This window comes from Apostichopus japonicus, chromosome 14 (assembly GCF_037975245.1).
Source record: "Apostichopus japonicus isolate 1M-3 chromosome 14, ASM3797524v1, whole genome shotgun sequence".
Lineage (NCBI taxonomy): Eukaryota > Metazoa > Echinodermata > Holothuroidea > Aspidochirotida > Stichopodidae > Apostichopus > Apostichopus japonicus.
In genome coordinates, this window is record NC_092574.1 from 7,627,201 (window position 1) to 7,644,312 (window position 17,112).

The 17,112-nt window shown below is 37.6% G+C and overlaps 1 protein-coding gene across 4 annotated transcripts in view; it reads right to left on the reverse strand.

Annotated features, from left to right (window-relative positions):
* Window positions 1–15,235, reverse strand: part of LOC139979936 (uncharacterized) — a 33,639-nt gene extending 18,404 nt beyond the window's left edge. The window contains exons 1-16 of one of the 4 annotated variants that reach the window (XM_071991187.1): window positions 14,650–14,850; window positions 14,561–14,592; window positions 12,870–13,010; window positions 12,098–12,264; window positions 9,730–9,814; window positions 9,052–9,291; window positions 8,381–8,566; window positions 7,263–7,662; window positions 6,647–6,865; window positions 5,574–5,754; window positions 4,564–4,663; window positions 3,876–4,039; window positions 2,272–2,436; window positions 1,819–1,866; window positions 407–518; window positions 28–149 (exon numbers count right to left, since the gene is read on the reverse strand). In XM_071991187.1, coding sequence (XP_071847288.1) covers window positions 28–149; window positions 407–518; window positions 1,819–1,866; window positions 2,272–2,436; window positions 3,876–4,039; window positions 4,564–4,663; window positions 5,574–5,754; window positions 6,647–6,865; window positions 7,263–7,662; window positions 8,381–8,566; window positions 9,052–9,291; window positions 9,730–9,814; window positions 12,098–12,264; window positions 12,870–12,929 — 2,249 coding nt within the window. In that variant the 5' untranslated portion in view covers window positions 12,930–13,010; window positions 14,561–14,592; window positions 14,650–14,850. Of the gene's footprint in view, window positions 1–27; window positions 150–406; window positions 519–1,818; window positions 1,867–2,271; window positions 2,437–3,875; window positions 4,040–4,563; window positions 4,664–5,573; window positions 5,755–6,646; window positions 6,866–7,262; window positions 7,663–8,380; window positions 8,567–9,051; window positions 9,292–9,729; window positions 9,815–12,097; window positions 12,265–12,869; window positions 13,011–14,560; window positions 14,593–14,637; window positions 14,851–14,951 lie in introns of those variants that run through there. The other 3 variants (XM_071991188.1, XM_071991186.1, XM_071991189.1) reach the window with 3 other exon arrangements.
* Between the last annotated feature and the right edge of the window lie 1,877 nt (window positions 15,236–17,112).

Here is a 17,112-nt window from a genome sequence, read left to right on the forward strand (position 1 = left end):
TTGATGAAATGGCTTGACTAAACTCACCTAAACTTCAAGCTGGTCCCACCGAGATGTCTTACAGACATCATGGCTGAGATTGTCAGAGGATGGATGGTGGTGGAACTGTGACTGGCTGCTCCGGGCACACGGATCTTGTTACGTGTTGGCTGAGTGAAGAGAACCACCCCAAAAAAAGGAATTTAAAATATGATGATAGTAATTAAGAAGGACAATTATTTAAAAAAAGGACAAAAAGTCTTTTGTTTTAAGACAGTGAAGGAACAAGAAAACATTTAAAGAAGCATGGAGAAAATTTTAAAGTGATTGAATAATTGTTTCGGATATTTCTCTTAATTCTTAGATTTACCAAAAAATGTGAAAAAAGTATATTTGTATTGTATAATTAAAAAATTGAATAACTTACTTTAATAGATGTCCTTTCTGTGTACTTATTGGATGAAGATGTCCAAGGACGGCCGCCTCCTGACGTAGATCCTGCTGTTCTTAGAGAAGACCTCGGAGAGGCACTTTTGCTCCTGTAAAGAGAGAGAAGTTGAGATTCGATATACCGAAGGAAAAAAAATTAGAACTGCTTCTATATCTCTTCACCAACACACGAATTAAGAACATGAAATGTGCACATCTCAGCCTAAACCCTTACATTTCTATAGGCCTTTCCATCAATGAATTTAACATTTAACAAAAATGCACTGTCAACAATAGTAAATATCTTACCATTGTATGAAAACATTGTCCCTTCTGTGCTCAATCTATTTTTGCTAATACAATAAAATATTCCAACCTCATTGCACCCCATCCCCCTCCCCCCCCCAAGAAATTATGTGACTTTAACTTCAATAAATGTGTTACTTGTAGCATTCTAAAACAATTGTAAAATATGAAACAAATAATGGAAATTGCCTGAACAGGATTTTGGAAAGCTCTACTTAGCTTATAATATAACTTAACTGTTCGAATGTTAAGCTATTCTTCTATAATTTTGTTTTAAAATGTAACATAATAACACTTCAACATGAAAATTGATACTACTTAAACCAACTCTTCTTAATAATTCTTACATCCATTCCTGCTTCCTGAACAAAAATAAAATGCACAACAACAATGAAAGAGAAAGATTTAACACAACAAAAGAAAACAACAATGAAAAAAGAAACGTGTGTGCATGTGTAACCACCAAGTCCTCAGAAGAATTCTATTGTTTAGGGGTATTGTTAAGGTTAGGGTACATGGTTTTCAACAATGGAAAAAAAAAATGGGATCCTCATTCTGAATGTAAAGCACACCTGTGTGTGTGTCTGCATGTGTTACTTATAAGCTGAATAAATACTCTTATTTACAAGAAATGAAGACACACATGGAAATGTAGAAAGAGAAAAGATAGTTAGATTAGAATGTTCACATTGTCAGTATTTTACTTTCTTTCATTCAAAACCTTCGCTGGGTGAATTCCATAACAACTCCCAAATCTAACTTTTAATACAAATGTTCATAGTTTTAACGATGTTTGCAAGATTTCTGAAACATCCGTTACTAGATGACCTTTCCTTTTTTCTTTTTTTTTGGCCGTTGAATATAAAGGCTGACTTATCACCAGTCATTCTCGGCAAACGATTTCTATAATTACGGAGACACAATGAGTCGATATTAGTATGATATTAGTCACATGATTAAGTGTTGCAAGAGATAGTGTTGAAGGAGAGAGATCATTAAGTGCCCATGACTAAGAGACACATTCACTTCATGGAGTCCTTTTTCACTTGTAAAGTATAGTTCTACATATAAAGAGAACCACAGCACGACAATCATCTAATATACCTTAATATTTTACAGTACGTTGGATGTCCAAAGCCGTTGTCCCTCCACCTAGATGCAAAACATTTGTGTTAAATATTATTGATAAAACTGGATGATTCGATTGATAACTGGATTGATAACTGGATGACAGTTCCTCTAACCATGTATTAGTTCATCTAGAATCTAAGCAAACATTTATCTGTCAATGTGTGATTTTTTCTTCTTCTTCTTCTTATCATAAAAATTACATAACCGACTAAATAAAATTACAAATCAATAGAGTCTGAGGCACACTACCATGAAATAATAATAACTAATAACCAAATCTGATCGTTATCAACACATTGTCTAGTCATTGAAACTAGTAAAGCATGACTACAACTTACTCTGGCTGTCTGCTTTAATATGCAAAGTGGGCGTACATTTTCCTTCAATCATTTGCTGATTCTCGGTTAGGGTTATAACTAAATTTACCTGTATCTGGTAGAGTCGGGTCGAATCGGAGTCCGTTGTACGGCATGGGGTATCTGAGTGGGTGCTGTCAGGGGTCTCTGCCTTCGTCTAAAGTGAACATCGTACTGTGGATTTAGGGCATAGCCGTGCAGGGTGTCTTCAAAACCTGTCCTTGGACTCTCCTGGCTAGTAATACAAAAGGAGGGAAAATATAAGTGGCTTAAGCTAAGGTGACCAGACGTCCCCGATTTTCGGTGACAGCCCCCGATTACACTGTGCTGTCCCTGATGAACAAATGTCCCCGAAAATGTCCCCAATTCGTCAAAATGTTCAGAAATTTCGAAAATATCCCACATTATTAGTAAAATAATTGTAAAAACAAAATTTAGTCAAGTGTGCAGTCGCAGAACGGAACTAACCAGTATTTCCGGGTGGGCCAGTGTAATGTGGAATATGCTAGATCGATCTAGCCTAGCACTCTTACGTAAAGTAAGTAAATTTCATCTAAGAAAAAGCGACATTTTTTGAAAATAAAATTGATTTAAAAAGTGCTTCTAAGTATCACCATTTTACATCTAAGCACCTTAGGCACTTGAAAATTTTCCCCCTCCCCTTAGACCCCTCCCCCATATCAGTCACGCAATAAATGTCCCTGATTCCAGTCAGGCAAATATGGTCACCTTAGCTTAAGCGGTACCTACAGAGGCTAGCTAAGATTCTGAAGTCTTAGGAGACAGACCTCCATCTCCCATCCCCTATCCAGTCTTGAAATATCGGCATAATTTTTGGGAATATTTGGATGACAAAAATCACTAATTTATATTTTCTGGACATGGAAATACTGTCAAACATGCATATGGGACTTTTTAAATGTCAAAATAAATGAGCTTTCTCATTCAAACTGTTTTTTTTCTTCAAAATATCTTCTTGATATCAATTTTGGCTGCCGACCTCTCTCACTGAAGTCACTTATTCAAACTCTTCTCATGTCCTAACCCTTCACCCACGCCCCTCACCCCACCTCCTTCCAGCTCAGTCAACATACGGATGCTATTGTTAGCCGATATCTTGCATAAGGTTCAAATATTGAGCAGTTAGTTACCTGACGGGCTACAAAATGGTGTTGCAAATCTAGGAGCGAAAAATCTACGGCAAGGTCCCCATAAAGATTGCATACAGTTGTCAAACCATAGCTGATCACTAACCCCAAAAAATGATATTTAAACATAATTTTAACTATTGTAATGTACTGAATAGTTCCACTTTTAATTCCCATGGCGTTATTAGCGACCTCAGTGACTTCCACTCTGATTCATTTCATCAAAATGTATGGTCTAAAGTGTTTATTCCTTTCTTCAAATTCAAATTCCCAAACTGAAACCGATGATGGCTCGCAATGGTGGAAAATACGTATGTATAGAAAATACATATTTTTCTTTAAAATAAAAATTTAAAAAATGTTTCTTAAAAGACTCAAAGAAATATCTTCACATCCAATAAACTGGCAACTCAAACATTGCTTTTCCCAGATTAAAAAAAAAAAAAATATGGTCTAAAATTTCTTAAAATTAAAAAGAATAGTAATAAATTTCACACTGCTGCTGTTGTTGTTATTTGATAAATACCTGTCCCGGGAAGATCTTGGCGTACTGGCGGGAGACGTCCTTGCTCTACCATCTGGTATCGAGATGTGAGTCATACTAGAATGGCCAAGAGCTGTATGAGGCCGCGGAGGCGGTATTTGTCCTGCTGGTGCTCGATGTCTTAGCCTTGGTTCTACCAGCTCTTGCTGATGCAAAGAAAAACAATACTAGAAAACTTCAAAAGATCATCTTGAATTTCACTGTTTTTGGTTTTGTTTTGTAAAATGATAGATATATCTGAGAGGTGTTGGGTATGTTAAATTTTTCACACAGAACATTTTACTAGTCTAATTACATGTGTGATGGTAAGTGGAAGCACTTTAGTCACACACTGGAGTAATATCAGTTAAAAAAACACATTCAGTCGCTCCAAATAAGGGACGGCACGAATCCGAATTACAATCCTGATGTGCCCACTTCGCACTTGTAATCATGCCCATTGCCTGACAAAATTTCTTATCCCAGCCCCATAAAAATTTGATACGGTATACCCTAACGAATTTTCATGTCAATCCTAGGTTTTTGATCTTCGCAAAAGTTTATTCATTATTTGCCAAATAAGAAAAGAGACCTCAGCTATTCATTAACAACAAAATGATTCTCTTGACCTACCTATCATGTACAGAAGTCAAGACTGTATAAATCTTGAATACAAAAATTTGTTAAATACCTGACTCTCTTTCTCCAGTACCATTTGATCACTGACAGGTCCAGCTAAATCAACCACAGATTCCAGATTAAGAGCTTTTTGATCTTGCTGTGCTACATATCTAGAAGAAAAAGACAAACAGGGTATTAAAGTATTGAGACAAAAAGTTTATAACATTAAACGGTTAGGTGAACAAGTAGGTCCTTTTCAGCCACATCTGTTCCTGGCTTGATTTTTTTCTTTCTTTGCCAGCTGATTAATTTCTCTGTATTTGCAGGTACATCAAACGGAGAGAGTGTTGTGGTCAAGTGGTTAAGGCAGTGGCTACCCTCATGAAGGCATTAAAACATATAAATGTCTTTCATAAATTTACCATTACCATTAAAACTTTCTATTTGTTTTTTGGTTGAATAATAAGAAAGCAAAAGGAAGATATTAATTGCAAAGCTGAAAGTATGCATAAGCCATGTCATAAGTTAAAAACTGTGCAACCATACTCAACAAGATTCTTAAGTGAAATAGTACAAAACTTTAAGTCAATACTTAGTCTTACATGTTGACTAAAAACTATGAGTTGAAAAAAAAAAAATCACACTGTCACTATTAAACATGCTTGAAAATAAACTTCTCATAAAGTTTACAATGCAATGTTGAAGAAAAAAGGACCTAGGATTTACAAATATTAGAAGGTTTTACTTTAATACACTATTAGTAGTGCTGTGGAAGAGTTAATCCCTTTAATGATGTTTGACAGTAGCAGCATTTTCACTGCAATCTCACAACTCAGAAATTTATCAAAGACAATAGAAAATGTTTACAAACTGCTTATCTTCTGCAAAAGCCTAGGTCAGTAAATATATGAACATTGTTAGTGGGTCTGACCTTTTGACCTTTCTTATGTCCTAGCTTTGTCTGTTTCTGAATTTATTTATCGATTAGTAATTTAATGTATGAAAGTAAGTTGGCCTGACGTTTCGATCCCCTAGCAGGATCTTCTTCAGAGGCTGAAAAGAGGCTGATTTGTTATTTACCTAGCTTTTAAATCGTCCGTCCGGTCGTCTGAGATGTCCGAGACTTTTCGCTTGGATTGGTCTGCCTGACCAGATGGCTGCCTCTTCAAGATTGGCTTCTTAGGGTTCACCGTGGGACTGAACTTTTCGCTCGCTTTGTAAAAGTCTTCGAGTGACTGTGATTGGTCGTAATGGGACTGTCCTATAGGCGGGGGGAAAGAGATGTTACTTGATGAAAGAGATACAAAGTTCCCTCCATGATATCATAAAAACATTGATACCATTCGACTAACGGGAGATGCTGTAATACATGACATGATTCTTGACTATTCGAAGAGTCTGAATGATTTGATTTCAGTTCAAACTTTGAAAACTGTTTATCAATTTTATAGTTTTCCTATTCACTATGTTCAAATCCATAATCATACTGTATATCACTGTTTTGTTATCATTTCTTGTAACTAACATTTGCTTTTGTAAACTTTAAAGCACAACTCAGGAAGAAAACCCAATGACTATATAACTGTGGTGGAAGCTAAACTGAAATATGATGGGTTTGGGCCACTTAATTGAACTGATTTATCCTGCATGAAGAAGCTATCATTCTAAGGAAGAAACCCTCATTGCATCATTACCTGCTTGCTATGTTCTCAATTGAAATAGCTTCAATCTTTGACATCCACTGCAAATGTAGTAAATGTACCCTTTCAAGTATCAAAATCTCGTTAATGCAAAAACTCCTCATTAGTGGGGAAACACATTTAAAAAAATCAAAACGTCTTTGAACCCAAAGTGAAAACTCATTCACTCAAAATTTTTAGCCGAATCCATGTGGAGGGTCTGGGGGTACCTCCCCAGAAAAAAACAATTTATTAAATTTAAGACATCAAACTGTGCATTCTTAGGTATATTTAGACCAGAAATTAGGTTTTAATACTAATTATGGATGTTTCTGAATGTGAGGTTGAAAGTGTGGGGGTTGCACAGCCCTACCTCCAGGATACAGACTACCACCCTCTTGCCCACCCCCCTTATATCTCTACATAACCCTCCACACCTTTGATCACTCCTACTTGTTAGAGACATGAAAATACCTTGAACATTTGCGGGACCGGTCCTCTCGGCAAACTCAGCGATGACTTGATTTGTGATTAGCTCTGGCATCTCTACCATCATACCCTCCGATTGGAAATCACCCGGATCATTAGTCGCCATGGCAATGTTGCTATGGAGACTGCTGTGGCTCTGCTGGTACTCGTGCCACTTTTGAAGGTTTGCCTGACTGGCGATGGATGAGCCTTCGTCTCCAACAGCTAACAGAGAGAACGAAAAAACAAAAGAGTATTGGATGATGTTAGACCCCTACTGCACCCTACTGCAGGTGATGTTTGGACTTCAATAGAATTATGACCCCAAATTTCAGATGAAACCCAACAATTTTGCAATTGAAAACATGAAGAAATGAAATACCCCCCACCCCTCCCCCCAAAAAAGCAGTTTTCCACATCTTTCCTTGAAGATATCCATATGTTTCTTGTTTGTGAAGGATACATGCAAACTGAAATGCTACCTTTTGCTCACACAAGTGCATTCTCCTTCCATAGATATTCTTAACTTGTATGCCGTGACAACAAGGTTGAGAGAGTCACATGATGCTAAAGTATATATTGCCCCCCCCCCGCCAAAAAAAAAAAAAAAAATTCAGTCTACCAGGTATGCTGATTTCAATCTTCTTCAACTGGTATTTCTTCTCATCGGGCGGATCGCCGTCCCCATAAATTTCCTCGTCGGCAAAACTGTGTCGCGCAACGGGATCGGTGACGCCAGTGGGAGCGGGTAGTTGATTTGAACCTGTTTCTTCCTCCGTCCTCTCATCGGTGTCGTCTCCTGGGGTTGCATCATTGTTGGTAGATTCCTCGATTTGTGTTTGCTGTTCTTCATCTTCAGATGTAGTCTCTTTGTGATCGGTGACTTGCGCTACACCCGTTTCACGACCAGAGGCATCCACTTCGATTCCCGGTATGCTGGTTTGGGATCCACCGGTTGAAGACGGAGACGGTGAGAGCCTTCCGTCGGATGACCCATCGTCACCACGGTGATCTAAATTTGGCTGAAGGAGATGAACAAGTAGATTGATTAAAAAAAAGGGTGGCACGCAAGGTTGAGTAACACATCTGACCTGCTGTGCTGTAACACATTTATGTAAACATTATATCTAAGCAAGTCAGTGCATAAGTGTGTTAGGCAAAACCAAGAATTCTGAAAAGGCATGCAAAATGTTTTTCAACCTGCAAATTTCCAGTGTGCATTTAAATCTGTTTCCTGAAAGTAGCTGAACCATTGAAACTTATTTGCAAACAAAAAGGCATTTCCCAAGGGGAGGAGTCTGGAAAGTGGATTGCAGTTGGTTATACATGCTTCATCACTCATGCGAAGCTATATCCGATAACTGCCTCAACCTTTCCTCCCTCCACCCCTCCCCCACCCCCCTGCCCCACCCCCTGCCCCCTTCATGTTGACGTTGGATTGCTTGAAGATGTCAGATAATGCGAACATTTAAATTATTTGCAATACAGAATTTTCAACACCTTGTAACTGCATAGATTCCACAAATTCATGTTGCATTTTTGGTAATGCCTTCTCCACAATAGAAACCCTATTCTTCTTACAAATGTATTCCACATTCAAAAGACTAAGGACAAATACCTCCTGGGCTAATTCTACACCTTTCTTGATATCAAAGATTTCTGTACTTATTCTTTGCATATCATTAAATGTAGAGAAGACTGGGCATACGAGTGACTTTAGACAGGGAACGATGAACTCACATCGGATAACGACTGCTGATACTGTCTTACAACGGCCAACGCGCTGGACGGTCTTTCTAACGCTGCCATGTATTTCTTGGGAGTCAGATGTTTGTTTATGTAGCCGATAGAAAGCCCGCCAGATTCCTCGATAAAATACTGCTGTCCTCTCCAGCTCTTTCGACCTTTTGATAGAGTATTTTCCACCTGCGGAAAAACAAATAATAACACTTTGCTTAAAAGCCCCTGGGTAGGATTGCCTCGTTATGTTTTCTGCCGTGAGAAGACTTGAGTCCAAGTTTTCTAAAATACACTGATCGATAGACTTCCTGGATATTTTGTCTGGATGTTTTGACCGGTGCTGTGGCCAAGTGGATAAAGGCGGTGGCATTTGAAGCAATGAGGCTTAGCAATCGGGAGGTTCGGGGTTCGATTCCCGGCCGTGTCAAAGTAAGGTGGGTTTTTCATCCAAGAGCAATCTACGGTTTTCCCATCTGAAATGACTTTCTAAATTGAAAAGATTCCAAATTTGAGTTAAAAATGTTGAATTGGAAGCCACCCGACGTGTAAGTTGTAATTCATAAGCCCTTTCGGGTTTCTCCCACATTTGTGGTCGCTTAAGCATCGTAAAAATAACTGCTGATTACTATTGACTATAGATGATATCAAAAGTTTTTCTTAGATTTAGTTACCTTTGGTCTGTGCAAACTTGGAGGAGCTGTGACCGGACGGGGGCCGGATGACCCTCTTTGATGGTTCTTTCCGATGTCCTCAATTTCCGATGATGGGACTGATTCCGTGGATTCTTCAACAAATTCAACCTGTTTGGTTTTCCTCTTGTCCATTGGAAGCGAGTAATATTTAATCACCTCAGGGGAAAACTTCAGTTCCGGAGGTTTCTGGTTGGGTGGTGTGCTGACAGATTGGAAGTGCTATGGAGCCAAAGTGAGGAGTGACAATATATATCTATATCTCTATCTATATCTATATAAAAACAAGCAGCACTTTGTCTAGAAGTAGCATAAAAAATATAAATTAATAATGAAATTTTTGAGAATTCATATTTTCCAGTTTATCAGTTTTCAATTACATTTTTCATGAATTTCTAAGAAAGGTTTTCCAACTTAAGATAACCAGGAATCCAAATGTTGAATGTACACACACAGACATGAAAAATACTTTCTGCTCACAAAGTTTCACTAAATAAAAAAAAAGAAGAGGAATGTGAGGTGAAGGGCCGGGGAGGAGGAAGGGGGAGGGGTGTTTCCAACTTGATGGTATTTCTTTTGGATTTTCCTTTTAAATAGATTGGAGCTGAAATCCGTTGGCAAGTCAGATGACCTGCGAAGTAGTTGCCTCTTTATACTCACAGGTCGACAGTGTAGTACATCTTTGTTCATCTGATACCAGTGGTAGACCTTTCGCAAGTCGTCCCTCTGTTTTAAACCAGATGATCTGAACACGACAGTGAAAGAGGGAAAGAAGAGATGACGAAAGTAATGACACTAACATGTACTCACAGCCAGGGATTGAAGCTGAAATGGTAGATGTGGGGTGTCCAAATTTTTAAAGTGAGTGTCCTACCTTTTTGGGGTACCATGATGATGAAGGCATCATTGTAATCGCAAAGAGATTGCCCTTGTGGGGGTTAAGGCCCCCTTAGAAACCACGTTTTTTTTTATGTATGTGAAGGTAAGATGCAAGCTTTTTAGTTAGTCAATACGAGATTCATTGGTAAAATTATATATATATTATATAAGTCGGAAACAAAACAATATTGACATCGTTGTATAATTTCTGTAACTCTGTATATTTGCGTACTCAGTACTGAAAACTTGAGAAAACCTTGCACGACTTCATATATAATTTTTTTCAAGCCGGAAAAAAAAGCACAAACAATAGGCCGTCATTTTGAGAAACTAGCCGTGCAAAAGATGGCTGGATGGCTGCCTAAAGCCCTTCTCACAACCTATGAGAATATGTCAAATAATTACAATTGCACATATTATGAAACCTAGCTGGTCAGAAAAACTCATTTGCTTGGAGCTATGGTTGGCCTTTTGTGCTGATTTTTTGACAAATTTAAAAGAACCAAAATTCAGGGAGAGAAGATGGGATTTCATATTACTAAACAACATATGGAAACTTCATGAGAGGAAATAAACTAGGAGAACAGGCCTGACAAGAGTGGGGTGGGGGTAGGGGGAGACAGGGGAGTCTGTGAGTCTGACAGGGGGAGTCTGTGGTTAATTGGGGACCCAGTGAAAATGAGATAAATAATAATGCATTCTCAATTTCAATATGTGTAGAAATTACGAAATTAAGCCAAAAAGGGGGTTCTGTGAGATAATTGTCCCAGAAGCTCGAAATGGCTGCCAATGCCCCCTGCTATGGGGAAAGATTTTTATAATGTAATGCATTTAATCAAATATTAATGCCATTTGATTCCCAGAAAGTCAATACACTAGGTATTTCCCCGTCCTAGCCAACTACTGTACTTATCTAGACCATCACTGTGAATTAAACAACAACCTCCCACATAGTATATACATTTACATTTCAAATTATGATAAGAGTTCATACTATCTTATCATAGACCAAGTCTCTCAAAGCAACTCTGAAGGCTCCCAAGGTTTAAAAATTGTTTGGAATAATTTCCGTTTCTCAAAACAGGGTCTAAATGTATGGAAATAGTTTCCTGGATCTGGTATTAAACACTGTGTTCAAAATTATTATGTGCTCATAGTCTAAGCATTTCAATAAATCTTCATGTTTCATTTCCTTGTTGACCTTTCGTCCCTGTTAGGTCGTTAAGGAGGTTTTCATGTGTTTTTCGGGCGACCCTGTTTGCCATTGAGTTAAAACCCTAGTAAATGCTGTTTGCCACTGTATGTCAGTTAAAATCAGTTTAGTTACAGAGCGAACAGGATTTCAATGAGCTCTTATTTACTTGGTCAACAATGCTCGTGGCCTAGAGTCAACACTGAAAATACCTCTGTTTATACCAAACAGCATTAGACCTCCTCTCGACAAAGGAGCATTTCGACAGTTGCCATGAAGGGCTACTTAAACAGGACAAGGTAAATAGCAAGGGTACAAGAGTCCAAGATATTATGAAGTAATCATGGCAATATAATTATTGCAAAATTGTTTGACATTGCTATGGTAACGATAAAGTATAGTATACTGTATTATGCTGCCAGTGTAGACATGTGTTGTGGAGATTTAAATATATGTATCCTTCCACCCTGTTGGGAATATTTGCTATTGTAGATAATGAAAGAAAGAAGGGGGGGGGGGGGAATTTGACATTTTTCTTTTCTAAAAACTGATAATGAAAGGAATGTCTGCTCAATTGAAGAAGAGTTCCTGAAAAAGTGACAAATAGATGACAAAAAATAGGTGTTTCATGACACCACACCAGTGACCAAACATCAAAGTAGTGCAGGCCAGTGGTTATAATCAAGTCAAATTGTCAAGTTTACTAAACGCTGCAGAGACTATTAGACATGACTTATGCCAAAATATGTAATGATGTAATACAACCTTCTGCAAATTTCCTTTGTGAAAACTTTTAAAAGGGTGGCTGATGTTAAAAACCATGCTTTGCTGGCCAACATATTTTCTATACCGCAGTTGAAATGATGTACATAGCGAATGTTCTTACAAAATCAAAATGATATTTACACCCCAAAGAGCATGCTTCGCGGTGTAAATATCATTTTGGTATGTACATACCTGGATACCTCCGTCAACATTCCAAGAAGTATACTAAAGAACTGACCATCTTGAAACATCTGACTGGTTTGGTTCTGGTCTTTTCTGGTTAACGAGGCAAGTTTGGCGTCACGGTGAAAGCGTTCGCTGGCTAAGATCATGTTATTGAACTCTGGACTTCTAGCCAGCTGATATGGGAGGATGGGAGGAGGGAAAAAGTGATTCATAAGAGCATATATACACTAGAATGTAACTTGGGAAAATTTTATCAAACTTGCAACACAAAATCTATAGATATCAATGGTCAACAAGATGAGTGTTTTTAAATCATTCATTTTTGGGGGGAAAAAAAGAGGTATTTGGTAAAATATTATGTAACATCATATCATAACATTTATGGTACATATTGATATAATTTACTGAAAAATGAAGAATTTGACATGGATCCTTCTGATGTTTTACTGTACCAAGGTTCACAGAAAGTCTTGCCTGCTTTCGTCAAGATACAATATATCTTTATAAATTGAAATATACAAGGGAAAAAAAAACATGTGTCCGTGGATCCTAAAAGATGTGAAATGGTCGTCGATAGAGCTATTTCAGCAAACATACTTATAAGTTTGTAAGTATTTCATGTATTTATTATTTACTAAATTATCAGTTTTTTTTTTTTAAATATTTATTTTTTATTTATTATTTATTTAAAATTTATTCTGTTATTACACTTTCACTCCTTTGTCTTGGTTGTCAAAGGAGGCTGCCAAAACTACTACATACGCTCTGTGAAAGTTACCTTTGTTTTCCTGAGGGTTTTAATAGATCTGTCGAAGTCTGCTAAGGTCTTAGTATCCATTTTAGAGCAATAAATGTCAGCTCAAGGGTGCCTGCTCTTCATACCATCATCTATATATAGTTTGTTACTGTCTCTTTGATTCTGTAGAGTTAATAGAGAACAATGTTTAGTAACTGCAGTGGTCGTATTATTACTATGCAAGAATAGATAAAAAGAACAAAGTGGCTATTTTTACGACTAGGAGTAACAATAATTTCCGGTTACGCATGCGCAGTTGCTTTAACGTGGCTATTTTTACGACCAGGAGTAACAATAATTTCCGGTTAGGGTTAGGGTTTAGGGTTACCCCTACTGAATGCGCAGTTGCTTTATTTACTTAACTGTGCATGTGTAACCAGAAATTCGCCGATGTCGTAAGAATAGTTTATACTCCTGGTCGTAAGAATAGCCACGGCCTAAAAAGAATTCCCTACAATTTGCTGATCATGCAGATGGAGTTAGGAATATTGATGATCATATAATGTGTTCTTCTGCAAATGTGATATATCTATAACAAGATAGATCTAGGCCTAGGCTACAATGGATTTGGGGATAAACTAGACATTTTTTTACTTTGGGTAGAATCCCCTAGATTAGGGGTAAAATTTGATCATTCTAAACATCAAACTAAATATTTTATGCTGGCCTAAAATGAATTGGGATTAAGTTACATTTGCTGTTAGGCCTAAATAATTTGCAAAATGTTGATACAATTTTAGATACAACGTTAGCCAGCTCAGGTTTTTAAATTAGATCCCTGTGGTAATGACCTTACTATCAGGTTTGTCCTTGCAAAAATATTGGTCCTATATTCAACTTAGTACTGTAGTAGTAGTAGTAAGTTGAGTCTCGTCTATCCGACATGCTCAGTGATTAACCTCCGCCACGTATCACGATCTTGCGCAAGGTTTATTGCTTCTTCGAAATTGTTAATATTAATGTCCTTGAATTGCGATATTATTTTTCCAAGTAATGTAGTCATGCACGGGCCTTCCAACTGGTTTAGCAGTATGTCTCAGTGCTTCTCTTAAAGCAACCTTTGCTGGAGCGTCCTCTTGAAGTCTTGCTACATGACCAAAAAATCTCAATCTTCTATGTGCGACTATCGATGACCAAGGTGTTTGGTTGGTTTCGTTGTAGAGCTCATCATTTGATAACCAATTATTATTGGTCCATCTAATGTTGAGAATATTTCGAAGTAGTCTCCTTTGAACAGTGTCAATTTTGCGATCAAGATCCTTCATTGTGCCCCACAGTTTGCAATTGTACAAAAAAATACTCTTTAATAAAGTCTCAAAGATCCTAAGCTTAATTTTCCGGCTTATGTTTTTGCTTTTAAAAATGCTTGACAGTGTGTTGAAAGCACCGTTGGTTATACCAATTCTTCTGTTAATGTCTTCTTCTTCTTGTCAAATATTGGTCCTATAGTATTATACTAATAATATAACTAAGATTAGCTTAGTCTACACCTGACTTACAGTTACATTTTCACACAGTAACAATTGACACTACCTACTGAAGTGAATGCTATATCAATGCCAATTGGCTTTACTTAGCCAAATAACATTAACAACCCTCACGGAAAGTTTTTCTAGCCTTGATTGCGTTTACAATGGGAGTGCAAATTACGTGATGTGAGAATTGGAACTTACAGAAAAGCTTGGCTGTTAACTTTTATAACTCTTAGATGTACAATAACCATCCCTTTTCCCCAAAGAGCAAATACTACCTGTAGGCAGTGTAGTGTACTCAATTCACCAGCGCAGCGCACCACTGTGAAAATAAGGTCGGACTTCACAATGTAAACTACTGTACTATCATCAGTTTCCCCTCCACAGAATTACTGTCTTGCCACAACTGTGTGTATGTTCAGCACCAATTGTGCGAAATAAGATCCCTAAAGTTTCTGCATGCGAACTGCATAAAGGTCTGTAATGGTAAGATCTCTACTTCCTTTCACATGTTAAAAAGTCACCAACTTAGCATCGATCACCATTCTAACAATAATACACATAAATATGTGTAAAAAAGTCGTATTCTCACCTTTAGTTAAGGATAATGCGGTAGATTTCTAATATAAAATATCAGCCAGACCCCATCGTACAATGGAAGAGGCACACGCGTATCGTTGCTAGGGAACCAATTGATAAGTTTTGAGTTACGTGCACTCCCAGTTCAATTTCTATGCGTGCACTTCATGCTAGCATATCCAGGCATTGTTAGAGCAAGTTATTAGGAGTAGGCAAGTTTACCCAATTTTTCACTAATGTGAACACTGGTAAAGTTGAGAACCATCCTTTATAATTGGACATTGAAGAGTGATCACATAAAAATTATATATATCTCAGTAAGAGAGAAACCTTTGAGGGTAATGCCGTTCAGGGGCGTAGGAACCGCGAGGGGGGGGGGCACTGAGGGCACGTGCCCCCACTTTTTTCCAAAATAGCAAATGTGTCCTACTGGCAAATGAAGAACTGTCTTTTGGATATCTTAAGCCTTTGTTAATTTAATATTTTATTTTAATTATTTATTTTTAGTCTGTACATGCTATTTTTAAAATGGCATCCCATATCTTTTCGTAGCACGGTTAACAATAAACAATCTCAATAAATAGTATTGATAGCATACTAACACATCAGATATGGCTGGTGTGTATCGGTTTATAGCATATCGAGTGGTAGTTGTGCCATGGAATGAGAAATCGCCCCTCTGATGTTGTGCCCTCCCCCCCCGGGTATACGTATACAAATACGTATACCCTCCCCCCCCCCGAGGGGCGGAATGATACTTCCGCCCCTCCACATTTTTCACTGGGGGGGCTGGCGCCCCCCCGGTTCCTAAGCCCTTGTACTTAACCAAATAAATTGAAGTCGGAAAGGAATCCATTCATAACTTCAATTGTCCCAAATATCACAGTAATGGAATTGTAACATAAAGATATATCATAGCGTTGAAGAGATTTGAAGAAGATAAAAATACATAAGTAAGGATTTATCTTTAGAAGTTTTAATTAAAACAGAATTTACGAAAGATAGTTCAAAACAAAAGGCTTCCTAACACAATTTAAAGAGGAAAATAATAAAATTATTTTCAAAGAGGGAATATTATTCTGGTTCTTCAAGCGTGTACGACTGGATTTGCAGCTTCCTGTGACGTAACTATATATACCAGTGCGATACAAATACGTATACACACCGAATCGAATAGATGTACAGTTAAAGGGGCTACACAATGGATCCAGACAAGCAATTAATGTCAGACGCCCTCTATTTTTCTCCAACTTCTGATTCCGTCTGATTAAGTTTTGTACCATTGTGTGAGTGGGGGGGGGGGGGGGAGCGAAAGGTACTGTTTCACCTCAATCATAGTAGAATGACTGTGGAATGCTGTAGAGACCTTGATGTTTTTGTTATTGGAGAACGCCAAGGGAGAACTTTGTTATATGTACTGCTTGGAATGACCTGTTATAATATGTAGTGTCGGACATGTGGGTAATTTTTACACACATTGAAGGTTCACCTCTGCACTGTGGGTAACACAAATTCATAAATTTTCAGATCGGTCAAGTGCAAATGATGTGATGCTGATTTATATGTTATTTTCACTGATGTAATGCATATTGTGCGCTGCAACATTTATTTCTTATTTACTTTGAGATTGTTCATTGTGAACAGTGCTACAAAAAGATATGGGATGCCATCTTAAAAATAGCATGCACAGACTAAAAATTTTTAATCTTTTAGTCTGGCTATTGATAAAGGGCATACTCAGTATCCAAATGGTCTTTGTATATCCCACCCAAGACGCTTTCAGTGATCATGATATAGGCCTATATGAACTAAAGCCATTTTACCTGGTACTAGTTTTCATCAATTCACAGCTTCAAAAACATTCCAAAGGTATCACATTCCAAAGATAAATTAACAAGACTATAATCGGCAAGTAAAGAGTTCCCTTTTTATTTTGGAATCAAATCACAGACCAACTACTGAGATTGACTTCCTGAAAGAATTGAGTAATTTGCCCTTCCAAATAGGTTACATTCAATCGACTACAACTAAGAGTAAGGGGGCGGGGGGTTCAAAATGGTGGAATAATTTTTCTCTTTAGGATGCGTTTAAATTGACTGCTACTGGATAATCCCTTTGAACACTCCTGAATGTACTTGTGGTGGCTAATCCAAGGTAGTTAATATTTGCTTGGT